Genomic DNA, 13,942 nt, shown 5'->3' on the forward strand with positions numbered 1-13,942 from the left:
GAGCAACTGGGTGGGAGGAGATGGCTACTGATACAAGAGCCCAGGCTGGGATGTGGGACCTAGTCGGGGAGGTCTGTCGGGGAGGAGGACAAGGTTGAGGAGCCTGATCCCCCATGGCCTACACATTCCTGTGTTGCTGAACTGAACACTGACTGTGGTTTATCCGTTTGAGCTGCACTAGCTGTTTTCAATGACCCACGTAACTGAGAGAGAAGCTGATGTGAGGGCCTGGAGATTGGTGTAGGTGACCCTGCATGGCAAGAGTGGCTAGCAGCCCTAAAGGACCAAGACACACTACTGATCCCAAGTCTGGGCTCAAGGCTCCACCCAGTCAGGGTAACAGAAGCCTCTGGTTTATGGAGCTCTCAAACAGCAGGGTCACTGCACCCACTTGACCCAGCATGGCAACCAGGCCTGAACGTGTTGCTACAATAGGTAGCTCCCTGACTCCCGCCTCGGACACTACCAGGGCCTTCCAGAAGAAAGCTGTGCCCTCTAGGAAGAAAACAAAAGTCAGTCTGCCTGCACCTGGCAAAGTGAGCAGTAGGTCTTTACTGTCTGAACTCTCCATCAGCCACCCAAAGCCAGCACATGCGGAATGACGCCGGAGCTTCATTCTTGTGGGAGTCATAGCACACCGACAGCCGCCACCGCAGCACTAACTCTGTAAGGGTTCACAGGAGTTCCCAAGCGAGTTCTGCAGTTTTCCTTAGTTCTGAAATTATGTCAAAATAAAGAGATTCTTAAACAACACACATCAAAACAGCACACATTTTACAAGGGCACACACAAACAAAAGGACCCGAGTAAAATAGGTAAGGATGGTTGCCAATAAAGGAGGGGTATGAAAGAGGAGTGAGGACTGGGTTTCAAAGAAAAAGAGCAAATAAGGGAAGAAATAAAACCAAGAGAAAGCACCAGATAGGCCTGGCAGGAACCAACCATATGTATGATTAACTTATTCCTCTGTATCTGAGATCCAAAAATGGAAAGAAAAAGACAGAGAGGCAAGAACACAACACTCCACTGCTGAAAGTGGGCGTTCAACGAGATGAGGCAGACAGAGGCGGCAGACCCAAGAGGGATGTGGCACCGGGGAGTCTCTGGAAATAAGGATTTCCCAAGCAGGTGTTTTGTACTCTGGGAAATTCATGGCTATGGAATGTCTTCTACCCAGAGTATTCCAGGTGATAAAATACCACCAACAGAATGTGCAGCAATGGGTTTTTCTGCCTCTGGTAATTATGATAAAAACACAGCTCTGGGGGACTTCTCTGATGGTTCAGTGGTTAAGAATCCACTTTGCAAAAAAAAAAAAGAATCCACTTTGCCATGCAGGGGACACGGGCTGATTCCTAGCTGGGGAACTAAGATCCCACATGTCCTGGGGCAACTAAGCCTGTGCACCACAACTAGAAAAGCCCACGCACCGCGAAGGAGACCCAGAGCAGCCGAAAATTTAAACAGAGAAAGACACAGAGTGCAAACATGCAGCCAGTGTGGCTATATTAGTATCAGACCAAAGAGATTTCAAAAAAAGGATTACCAGAAATAAAGATGGTCATTTCATAACGAAAAAAAAAACCATTTCAAGACACAGTAATCCTATATATGCATATACATAAGAAGAGTTTCAAAAATACACAAAGCTAAAATAAACAGAACTACAGGGAGAAACAAGCAAATCTAAAACAGTAACTGGAGATTTTAACACCCCCTCTCTCCTTTCTCTCAACAACTGACAGAATTAGCAGACAAAAATTCAGTAGGAAATGGCTTGGCAGTGTTTTATAAAGTTAAACATATAGTTCCCATATAACTGGGCAAGTCCATTATTAGCTATCTGGGGAAGAGAAATGACAACATACGTCCACACAATGAGTCATTCACAGATGTTCATAGAAGCTTTTCATTATAATACAAAACCAAAAAGAACCTAAATGTCCACCAAAGGTGACAGGAATCAAATTGTGGTATATATGTAAAATAGAATACTGATGTTGTTGTTCAGTCATTAAGTTGTGTCTGACTCTTTGCAACTCCCATGAACTGCAGCACACCAGGCTTCCCTGTCCTTCACTATCTCGAAGTTTGCTCCAACTCATGTCCACTGAGTCAGTGATGCCATTCAATCATCTCATCCTTTGTCTCACCCTTCTCCTCTTGCCTCCAATCTTTCTCAGTATAGTGTCTTTTCCAGTGAGTTAGCTTCTCTTATCAGATGGCCACAATATTGGAGCTTCAGCTTCAGCTTCAGCATTCCATTCAATATTCCAATGAATATTCAGGACAGATTTCCTTCAGGATGGACTGGTTTGATCTCCTTGCAGTCCAAGGGACCCTCAATTGTCTTCTTCAGTATCACAGTTCCAAAGAATCAATTTTTGGTGCTCAACCTTCTTTATGGTCCAGTTCTCACATCTATACCTGACTACTGGAAAAACCATAGCTCTGACTAGACGGACCTTTACTGGCAAAGTGATGTCTCTGTTTTTAACATGATGTCTAGGTTTGTCACAGCTTTCCTTCGAAGGAGCAAGAGTCTTTTAATTTCAAGTCTGCAGTCACCATCCGCAATGATTTTGGAGCCCAAGAAAATAAATTCTGTCACTGTTTCCATTGTTTCCCCATCCATCTGCCATGAAGTGATGGGACCGGATGCCATGATCTTTGTTTTTTGAATGTCGAGTTTTAAGCCAGCTTTTTCGCTCTCCTCTTTCACTTTCACCAGGAGGCTCTTTAGTTCTCTTCACTTTCTGCCATAATGATGGTGTCATCTGCATATCTGAGGTTACTGATGTTTTTCCCAGGCAATCTTGATTCCAGCTTGTGCTTCATCCAGCCTGGCTTTTCACATGATGTACTCTGCATATAAGTTAAATAAGCAAGGTGACAATATACAGCCTTGATGTACTCCTTTCCCAATTTGGAACCAGTCTGTTGTTCCATGTCCAGTTCCTACTGTTGCTTCTTGACCTGAACACAGGTTTCTCAGGAGGCAGGTAAGGTGGTCTGCAATTCCCATCTCTTTAAGAATTTTCCACAATTTGTTGTGATCCATACAGTCAAAGGTTTTAGCAGTTAATGAAGCAGAAGTAGACGTATCCCATGCATTGGAAGGCAGATTCTTAACCACTGGACCACCAGGGAAGTCCCTAGCTAATGTACATTTAAGATGTCTACACTTCACCATACATAAATTCTACAGCAAAAGAAAATTGTAAACAAATATTGAACTCTAACGATATGTACACTGAAGTGTTTAGATCATAGTGAACTGATGTCTGCAATTTACTTTGAAATGCATCAGAAAAAGAAAATGGGTTGATGGATGGGTAGAAGGATGAAAAGATGGGTAGATATGGAATAAAACAAATACAGCCAACATTAATGGCAGAATCTAGGCAGTGTATATATGCGTATTTGCTATAAAATTCTTGCAACTTTGGTGTATTCAAAACTTTTCATAATAAAATGCTTGGGTAGAGACTTCCCTGGTGATTCTGTGGCTAAGGTTTCATGCTCCCAATGCAGGGGGCCTGGGTTCAATCACTAGTCAAGGAACTAGATCTCACATGCCATAGTGAAGATTTCAGATTCAGTGTAGCCAAATAAATAAATACATAATAAAAATTTAAACCCTTTAAAATGTTTCGGGGGGGCATGGGGAGGAAGCAGACTATGGCTGCATACTCCCTTTTGAGAAATGGGACTGAAGATGCACGATTATTTGGGAAAAGGAGCCTCAGAACAGAGCTGAAAAAGGTCTGACATCAGATTACCATGGGCAGGTCTGCTTCAGACACTGTGCATATCTCAGAACAAAACTGAAGAGTGACATGTCCACCAGCTGTAATAAAACACTTAAGACACAGTCGGTCCCAGAACATTTCCTGACATGTGACAAGGAGGATAACATACCTAACATACAGGTCTGTCCAAGGCATTTAATTAACAAAACTGTATCCCCCCCGTGTAAACAGCAAAAGGAAAATGAAATATTCCAAACCACACCTGACTGTAGAGTTACTGTAACAACACATGGAAGCATATTATATATCTGGGGAAAATAGTGTGTGTAATTTCAAACCATAGAATGAAGAATAAAAGATTCAAATAAAAGTCTCTCTTCCTCTCAGAGTCACAGGTAACAACACAGGTGAAACAACATACCCCAGCCCGAGCAGGTGACTCCCACAACAGGCTTTACCGAAGAACAGTAACACAACAGGGTCAGACTGACCATTTTTCTCACTTTCAGAATTCAACTATTCATTCCACCTCCTGGGTTACAAGATACACACTGCAGTTCACCATCCTAAGCCTCGAACAAAAGCCCAAACTCCAACTTCCTACTGCACTCACTAAAGAGGATTATTTTCATGGCACTGTACACATCTAATGCCTGTGATCAAATCACCTAACTCTTAACACAATCCAGCAGAAAACTGCTACTGTTCAGGCACACTTAGGAGGAAAAACTGCAACATTTTTGGCACTGGCACAGACCTAAGAAAAAAATGTCCTTTTTATTCCTGCTAAATTGACAAATCCAAATCTAAACTCTCTCTCAACTGCGTAACTGTTAAAACTGAGCGCCTCATTTGCAGAAGAGCCACTGGCCTAGGACTGAGAGATAAGAAAGAGCAAAAGGAGTAGTGAGAGGGCCCACAAAAATCACCAGTCAGGATGATGGCGTGGAGGCTGGGCAACATGGTTCAGGCCCACGCCCTGCTGTAGACCCAAGGCCACATGACCACAGAGTGGGCAGTTTGTGGCCCAGAGCACATGCAGGTGATCCCGCTTCTTTTGTTTTGTTTTGTTTTATGTGATCCCGCTTCTTAAAGCAGCTCGTCCATGTCTAAGATTACAGTGGAGACCAGGTCCCCAGAACCTCCGGGCTAGATTGACACAGGGCCCCACCAAAACCACCCTAGCACAGGACTGACTACACCAGACTCAGCACATCAACCTGATGTTCAGGGTCAGCTTCAAAATAGCCCACTGTCTTAGTCTGCCTGAACAAAGCACCACAGACCTGGTGGCTTCAACAACAGATATTTCTCCCAGTTCTGGAGGCTGCGCGTCCGAGACCAAGGTGTCAGCAGGGCTGGTTTCTCCTGGGGCCTCTTTCTCAGCTTGGACATGCTCATCTTCTCCCTGATCCTCAGGTCATCTTTCTACTGAATGCACATCCCTGGTGTCCCTGTGTCCAAACTGCTGCTTCTTACAAAGATATCAGTCACATGGGATTAGGGTCCATCCTAGTGACCTCATTTACCTTTAATTACCTCTTTAAAAGCCCTTCTCTAAATGCATACCCATTCTGAGGTACTGGGGGTCAGGGCTTCACCACATGAACTGGGGGGGCGGGGGGGGGGATACAGTTCAGCCCCTAACAGCTCGGGGGCAGGGGTGGATGAGGAAAAAGTGTACCTGAAACAAGCTGCCCATGCACTGATGATACTTGACATTGAGGGACAGGGGCTCTGTTAGAAGACTTTCTCTATACTTGTACTTGATGTCTTCATAACAAAAATGTTTCCTTATTCACTCTTATCAAATCACACTCGTTAAAATCCGTCCCCGTCTGTCCACTGAGCTTCCCTTCAAGCTCTGTGGCCACAGAGCTCCTGTGTCTCCTTAGCATCTGCACCCAGCGCAAAGTCAATGGCAATGAACAGTTCTTAAAGGAATGAATGAAAACCCCCAATGGCTTCAGCTGTACCTAGGACCAAAACCAAACTCCACCCTCCCATGCCCTGGGCGCCAAGCCCTCCCAGCACCTCTCCTGCTTCTGCATATCACATACATGGTCCCCCAGGGGAATTAGCAGATGCCTGTGTCTCTCCTGATATAATGGCACTGGCCCTCTCTCATTCTCTAACGTGGTGTGAAGAGCTTACTCTGCAAACAAAATGCAATGTCTTCAGCCCTTCTCACTGCACTAAGCATGAAACAGGCACTCAAATATATAAACAGGATGATTTCACACAGATCAGCTAAATCTATAGTACTTAACTGAGTCACACCCGGGTGGTGATGAAGATGGGGCAGCTGGGTTATTACTGCTGACAGAAATGAAGAAACAAAAGACCACAGTAACTGCAGTGACCAAACCTATAGGGGACAGAAGGCACTTGTCCTTGACTACACAGGGTAGAATACTGACATCCCTTCTCATTCCAAAGCAGTTCCTTTGTAGACTTGTCACAGAAATGTCTTCCTTTACTATCTTCCTCTCAAATGATGATCAGAGCAGAAACAGAAAAGTACTACTAAGATTCTGATGAGCTTTCTGAGTCTAAACTATCACGGTCAGTGGATTATCAATCTGACTGAAGAAGAACAGGGAATCTAAGTTCCTAATGCAAAAAAATAATAAATACATGATACTATATAAATGTTAATTATCCAAACTGGAAAAGGAATGAGACCCATGTTTGCCAGTTATTCTGGACTCATCTACTGATGGCCTGACATCTGGTCCCCACCAGATACCTCCTGCAGTGGTCTTCTGGCCTCCTCAGCCCAGGGCGCCAAAATGCCACCCAAGAATCCCTGTGGCAACTATTCGAGAGAAAACAAAACATGGTATAGAGGCCCAAAGTCACTCTGTTAACCCATATTATCACTGGGACACCTATAGAATCAATTTAGTTATAAAAGCAATTTACTAGGCCATGACCAGCAGTTCAAAAAAAAGCGAGAGTGCACTGCTTATAGTTAGAATTGTTTCTTTAAACTTTCATTTCAGCCATACAAACACTTACACATACCCACACATACCTGTGGAGAACATACGGCTGCCTGAGGGCTAGTCTAGCGCAAGCTCAGAGTTCCTCATAGACATTAGCCAGGGGATGACTTGGCAAGTACATGAGCTGATAACTAGGGACCCACAACAGAGAGGAATTTTTTCTCCCCACTTCTTATACGGAAACTTCAAAAATTCACAGAAGTAGGCAGAATAACAAATAATGAATACCCACTGCCAAAGCATTCAGCTATCTCCCCTCTTTTCTCTCTAGTCTGAGCAAAGCAAATCTCAGAATTCATCTTATTTCACCTATAAGTATCTCAGTGTATGCGTCTATCAGTTCAGAACTTGATAAAACATAATACAAACATTACACCTGACAAAGTTAATAGTACCTTCATTATCACTTACACCAAGTCCTATATTTCTAGGGTACTTTATAATTTTTTTTTTAAAGAATACAAATAAAATGGATAAATGGAAAAAGATTTAACGTCATTCAGGCTGAAATCATGGGACCTCAGACCCAACAGCAGCAGAAGCAGCAGAAACCAGGACCTGAACATGGCTGAGGGCCAACAGTGACTTTCCACAACTATGTCTTCCCAAGGGCTGTGATCCTCATCTGAGTCAAGTGTTTTTATTAAAAGGCCCACAATACAACTCAGATGTACACCCAAGTTTCCTACAAAAAAGAATTACATCTTGACAGAATAGTATCAAAATTCATGGATCTTGGGTCTGTTCTATAAGGAGGCAGCCTTATTCTCCAAACCCTCAAGCAGGACTTGTGGTCTGAAAGGTACCAGTCACTCTGGGGACATTTAGGCAGGAGAGGGACTTCCGTGGTCACTCCCACTCCCCGGGTCCCAGGCCTCTGGCAGCTGGTGGACCTCTCTATCCACATGCTTATCCCTCAGGCCTCCCCAACTCCCCACCAGCTCCTCCCACACCCCATCACCCAGCGCCTTCTACCGGGCATTACTGGCTCAAGTCATCCTCATCATATGTGCCAGGGTAGCCTGAGAAAGGACAGGGCTGTACCTGCACACTTTATATGAAATCCACTCTGGTCTACTGGTTCTCTGGCAGCTCGATGAGTCCTGTCCTGAGGAAATAGGCCACGTTAGAACAAGCCTGAATAACTGCTCGACAGAACACCGAGACAAGCATCTGAAGACCTGAAAAGCCTACAGTGCACATTTTTTAAGGTTTAAATCTGCACTTTTTGAGGAAGCTAACGTGCAAAGAGAATTTAAATGTCCAAATGCTACTTTCATAAAACTATTAAGTCTTTATTTGCTGCTTTAGCTTGAATTTGTGTTGAAGCTTTAAAATAGAGCGCTCTGGTTAACTTAGCATAATGAGAATAACTTAAGCATCAAACTGAGTTGTATGTGACCTCACACTGAATGGGAGAGAGAGCAGGAAGGTTCTGGTGGCTTGCAATTGGCTGAGAGTAAGAGATAAAGTGTGCTAAGTCGTGGCCTGGATAGGAATCTATGCCTCAGAGCCTTCTGTCTAGTCTGCCTGTGGGAAAATGGGCTAGGGCAGTGGCAAAATACAGAGAAAACACAAAACTCCTGGCTTAGGCAACTATGTAATAACAGACTATCTCCTTTAATAAACAATGTAATGTATTAATCTTCTCTAGGCTTAAATCTTTCCATTGCCTCCAATGATAAAATTCGTGAGTTTCACTGGTTTTTTTACTTCTATTCCTAAAACTCAGGAGTGTCTTACCACTTCTGTCTCTCTCAATATGCTGAATATTCAAATATTTCTTCCAGAGCTGGTAGAAAGTTCTAGAAAAAATTCAGTCATTCTCATCCTTCCCTGTCACAGACAGGCTAGTACCCACTTGAAAGGAATAATTCTCCTTAGCAGACACCGTTTGGACTGACTGTGGAAGATACCATGTGGCTAGGATTGGTCCTCTTCTAGAACTGAGCCAGCTAATCTATAGAATGCTGGCAGCCAAGAGTGCTGGTGACAGGCCTTCTCCTATAGGGTCCTGGCCCACCTGCCTATCTGTGACAGGGAAGGATGCAACTGACTGCACTTCTTACGGAGCCTTCTACCAGCTTTGGTAGAAACATTAAATTCAGATTTTTCCCTTTTTGGTGGGCAGCATCCCTCTGTGGTCAATTGCTTACAGAATCACTTTCTTGGGTTGTTTTCCAGACTTAAGCCAACTTTGCGGGTAACTGCAACTGATACCGCACTTCAATTTAGACAGGTGTGCTAAAAACGTAACAAAACAATGAGTAAATAAAGTGAGAGAAGCAGAACACAATCTCCTAAAGACCATCTGGCTGCACTTCATTTGAAATACCTTTTGAAATGGGGCCCCTTGTGATGAGTAATCCTCAACTGAAGGACACAGCTGGCTCTGAAGAGCAGAAAATCAAAAGATTTATAAAGGTCTGTTTTAAACTTGTGCATAAAGTGCACATACGTAAAAATGAAAATAACAAGTAAGACACTTGGGATTATAAAGCCTGTACTTAAGAAAGATACATTTCATTGAAATCCACTTTTCATTTCAATGATAGCTTATCCCATGTGGTTATTTGTCTCCTTGAAATGTTGAGTTTCTTTATCAATTACTCGAGCCTGTAATTAAAGACAGTTTAAAAAGTACACAGACTAAGGAGCCTCTTGAACTATGTCCTAAATCCAACTGCCAAATGTAACTGAAATCGCTCAGCTGGTACCAGGTAGAGCAAAACTCAGCCCGCGCCGGCAGAAGCGTGAACGGGCTGTATCATGAAGCAGTTTTTGTTTTTACTTGATACGCCAATAATGAAGTCAACTAAGCAGCAAATGTCTCTACGTTAACCTTACACCCCATTTTCTCAAAGACACTGACCCTAGAAAACTTTCTGGCCCATAACCGGGGCCAGCTGCTCTGCAGCCCCTGGTCACTCACCCGCCGGGAAGGCCATGTGGAGAGCCTAGGTTTGGGGGAGAGTCACTGACCGGAAGGGGCGGAAAGGCGTGGCTCCTTCCTCCCCCGCGCGCCCTGCAGGCAAAAGACCACCTAAACCCATTGTCCAGGGGCTCGTCTCCTACTCCAGCGCGGAGACTGACTCCAGCGACCCTGTCCCGGGCCCGACCGTGCGCCGTTCACCTGGGGGCCCGGGCGTGCCCACCACGCTCACCTCCAACAGAGTGAGCCTCCGGGCCTCCCAACGCCGGACTTCCAACCTGGGGCCTCCCCACGCCGGACTCCCACCTCGGACTTCCCCGTGCCGGGCCTTCCCACGCCGGACTCCCGTCCTAGACCTCCCCACACCGAACCTAAATCAGAACTCCCCTCCACGGACCTCCCAAGTCAGACTTTCCCACGCCCCATACCGGCCGACCGACGGGCAGCCCCGAGGGACCCTCCCATGTCCCCCGAGCCCTTCCCCGCCTAGCCCCAGCCCCTCAGCCTTCCGCCTGCCTAGGTCTGGGGTCCAGCACGCCCCCGGCTCAGCCTTCGGGCGGACGCGCTCTGAAGGCTCACCTTCTTGCCCTTCTTGCCCTCTTCCTCCATGTCTCCGCGAGCGGCCCCCGCGGCCTGGCCCGCCCCGGGAGCGCCGCGCCGCCCGCTGCCGCTACATGCTCGCCCTGGCCCGGCGGCCACCGCCGGTCCTGCGCCGCTCGCCCGGCCGCAGTCGCCGCCCGTGGCCGCCAGGGGCCGTCCGCGCCCTGCACCCCACACCCCGCACTTCCGGGCCTAGGGAGCGGCCCCGCCCCCGCGAATACGCCCCGCCCCGTGCGCGCACGCCCCTTCGGCCCACACGCCCCGCCTCCAACCCTTCAGAGCCGCCGAGAACTAGCCTGCCCTCCCCGCCCCTTCAGGACGCGGGAGCGCGTCTGTCGCGCCCCTACCCACCACCCCCCCACGCCCGTCTGGGAGGGCCGGAGCGCGCCTGCCCCGCCTTCAGCCCGTCCTCCTGCCCCTCAGAGCTACGGGAGCGCCTCCAGCTTTTCAAGTCTGCCGCCATCTTTACGGCAGCCAACTTCCCAGCCTGCCTCGCGCTCAGGGAGCGGGAGCTCGGGCCGACAGGAAACGGAGGGCGGGGCTGGCGGGATGGGTGGGACCTGTGGGGAAGGTAAAGCGCAGGAAGAAGGTAGGGCGTGGGGCCATGGGAGGGGGCCTGTGGGAGGGGAAGGCGGAGCTGACGAAGGGGCGGGACCGGCGGAGAGGGCGGTGGGGATAGAAGGGCGGGGCTTGCGGAACGGGGAAGGCGGGAAGCCAAAAGCTGGGCCTGCTGGAGGAGCCGGGCCTGGGCGAGGGGCGCAGGACCTCTCCCTTTTCTTTTCTCCCTTTACTTGCCATTCCTGCAGGCACTAGGAAGACTTCCTATGTTCCAGACTTCCTATACAAACCCGTCAGGAAAGTTTCAATGCAACAGAACACGTCCGGGCCCTACAGAATAAAACTTCGAACTTTAACCAGTCACCTAGAAGTTCAGTTCAGTTCAATTCATTCCAGTCGCTCAGTCGTATCCGACTCTTTGCGACCCCATGAACTGCAGCACGCCAGGCCTCCCAGTCCGTCACAAACTCCCGGAGTTTACTCAAACTCATGCCCATCGAGTCGGTGATGCCATCCAGCCATCTCATCCTCTGTCGTCCCCTTCTCCTCCTGCCCCCAATCCCTCCCAGCATCAAGGTCTTTTACAATGAGTCAACTCTTCGCATGAGGTGGCCAAAGTATTGGAGTTTCAGCTTCAGCATCAGTCCTTCCAATGAACACCCAGGACTGATCTCCTTCAGGATGGACTGATTGGATCTCCTTGCAGTCCAAGGGACTCTCAAGAGTCTTCTCCAACACCACAGTTCTTCGAACTTTAACCAGTCACCTAGAAGTACTTTTACAATGAGATCCGGACGGATTGGTTTGGCCAAAAAGTACACTGCAAATTGGAGTTAGCTGCAGCAGGCCCACTCTTTTGCCACGACTAAGCTGCCAGTAAGAACCTTGCAGCACAGGTAGCATGTAAACTCACACGAAACAAACCGCTAATTGCCTCAACTGATCTTTTTTATGAGTATTGCCTCCTGTGGCAGCGGTCAGTAGATTATCTCTCAGCTTCACATTCACTCTCAATTCTCATCGCAGGATGGAGTTTGGCCTTTTGAGCATTAGTCCTTTGCCAAGTAACCCAGTATGAAGCTTTGCCAGGAGAAACTGCTTGGAGGCAGTGTGAGAGGGAAGGGGCTTTGTTACCTAGATTCAGTGAGTTTTCTTGGCAGGCACATGCTTAAAGAGGCCTCTGAAGCGTGCACCTTCCTACATCAGGGGTAGTTTCTCCTATTCTGGGTTCTCCCAAGCACTTGACTCTGCAGTGGGGGCCTGCCAGCAACACCCAGCAGCCGGCAGATTCCTTCAGCACTCATCTTGAGAAGTTTTATATCCGGAGTGGTCAGCAAGACCCCCTCCAAGAACAGTTTTCCCTGCACTCTAGAGCAGGGGTCCCCAATCCTCTGGGAGGCCTGTTAGCAACGAAGCCATCACACATCAGGGGGTGACCAGCGGGCCAGCAAGCCAAGCTTCATCTACCTTCCCCATGGCTCCGCATTGCTCACAGTACTGCCTGAACCATCCCAGCTACCATGCCCGTGGAAAAATTGCCTTCCACGAAGTTGGTCCTTGGTGCTGTGCCAAAAAGGTTGGGGGCCACTGCAGTAGAGGGTACACTTCAGCAAGCTTTGCCAGCACCTCTCTGCCATTCGGTGAGCTGTAGCTATCCTATCTCTGACAAAGTCTGGACCTCAGCCCCAGGGGAAGGAAGAGCCTGTGTTCCCTGCAGTAGCCTTCAGTACAGTAGTTGCTCCTTGTATCTACTATTCTTGTATTCAGAGTTCTTTTCACGCTTAATACCGATTCCCTTGTTACCCTAATTTTCTGTTATACTTAATAATTCTTTATAGTAAATGTTTCCTACACTGTTTCTATCTCCTGATTGAACCCTATTTGATAAAGATACCAAAGAAATGAGTGGTCTCTAGTACTCCCTAAAGGTATTAGGTATTCCAGTCCCTTTGGCACATAAAGCCGAAGTGTGGGAAATGACTTTTCAATCTCCCTCCGGCAATAATTTAGCTTCCCACATTCACAGACACAAATAATGCAATGCATTCAGTGGTTATTCCCCCACCATTCACTGAAAAGAGGCCTGATATTTTAGATCTTCCACTAATGTACCTTTGCATACTCATCCTGCTATAATGCTGTCAATAACCCTACTAAAACTTCCCTTAACCTAATGTTAGGAAAATCTCACTCAATTCCTATATTTCTCCCTTGCTTTCACACTACCATACTCACACTTCTGACACCAGATGTGTGGGCTTTTTTCCCACACCAATTTTTTGACACCAGCTATCTGTCCTATATTAAATCAATTCTGATATAGCAACCTGTAGATACCATTGGATCTCACTGGTAAAGGGCTCAGTTCCACAAGACTGCCCTGCATCCCACTTCAGATGACAATTAAAAATCCATATTGTTACTTGTACTTCTGACCAACCAGCTATAAATTGGAGGTTCCCAGGATCCACTCCTTGAATGCAAATAATGTTAGAATGGCTCACAAAACTCAGGAAGACAGATTCCTTATTGTTTTTTCAGGGTTGTTAGTTTGGCTGTGCCAGGTCTTAGTTGCAGCATGTGGGATTTAGTTCCCTGAGCAGGGATCAAACCCAGGCCTCCTGCAGTGGAAGCGTGGAGTCAACTACTGGACCACCAGTGAAGTCTCCAGGTGGTTGTTACTCTCTATATATTCTTTCAGAGCCAAATCACTAACTTTATTTCCAGGCATACATCCCAATTGATTTGGAAGAATAAAGAAGTTACTATTCGGAAATGTGGTTTTATTTTTATTTGTTTTTGGATGTGCTGGGTCTTAGTTGCTGTGTGCCAGCATTCTCTAGTTGCCGTGAGTGTGGCCTACTCTCTAGTTGCAGCAATTGGGCTTCTCACTGTGGTGACTTCTCTTGTTGGGGAACACAGGCTCTAAGGCACAAAGGCTTCAGTAGTTGTGGCTCATGGGCCCTCGTGTGTGTGCTTAGTGGCTGTGCAGCTTAGGTTTAGTTGCCCCACTGCATGTGGAATCTTCCAGGACCAGGGATCAAATTTCTGTCTCCTGAATTGGCGAGCAGATTCTTAACCACTGGACCGTT

The 13,942-nt window shown here is 47.1% G+C and overlaps 1 protein-coding gene across 8 annotated transcripts in view; it reads right to left on the bottom strand.

The window, feature by feature from the left end:
- Positions 1-10,462, bottom strand: part of CCM2 (CCM2 scaffold protein) — a 51,469-nt gene extending 41,007 nt beyond the window's left edge. For 2 of the 8 annotated variants that reach the window (XM_043463449.1, XM_043463447.1), the window contains exon 1: positions 10,272-10,462. In XM_043463449.1, coding sequence (XP_043319384.1) covers positions 10,272-10,301 — 30 coding nt within the window. In that variant the 5' untranslated portion in view covers positions 10,302-10,462. Of the gene's footprint in view, positions 1-7,804; positions 7,869-8,916; positions 9,005-9,095; positions 9,153-9,692; positions 9,786-10,271 lie in introns of all 8 variants that reach the window. The other 6 variants (XM_043463448.1, XM_043463441.1, XM_043463444.1 and 3 more) reach the window with 5 other exon arrangements.
- Positions 10,463-13,942: the final 3,480 nt, after the last annotated feature.

Source organism: Cervus canadensis, chromosome 3 (assembly GCF_019320065.1).
Source record: "Cervus canadensis isolate Bull #8, Minnesota chromosome 3, ASM1932006v1, whole genome shotgun sequence".
NCBI classification, from domain to species: domain Eukaryota; kingdom Metazoa; phylum Chordata; class Mammalia; order Artiodactyla; family Cervidae; genus Cervus; species Cervus canadensis.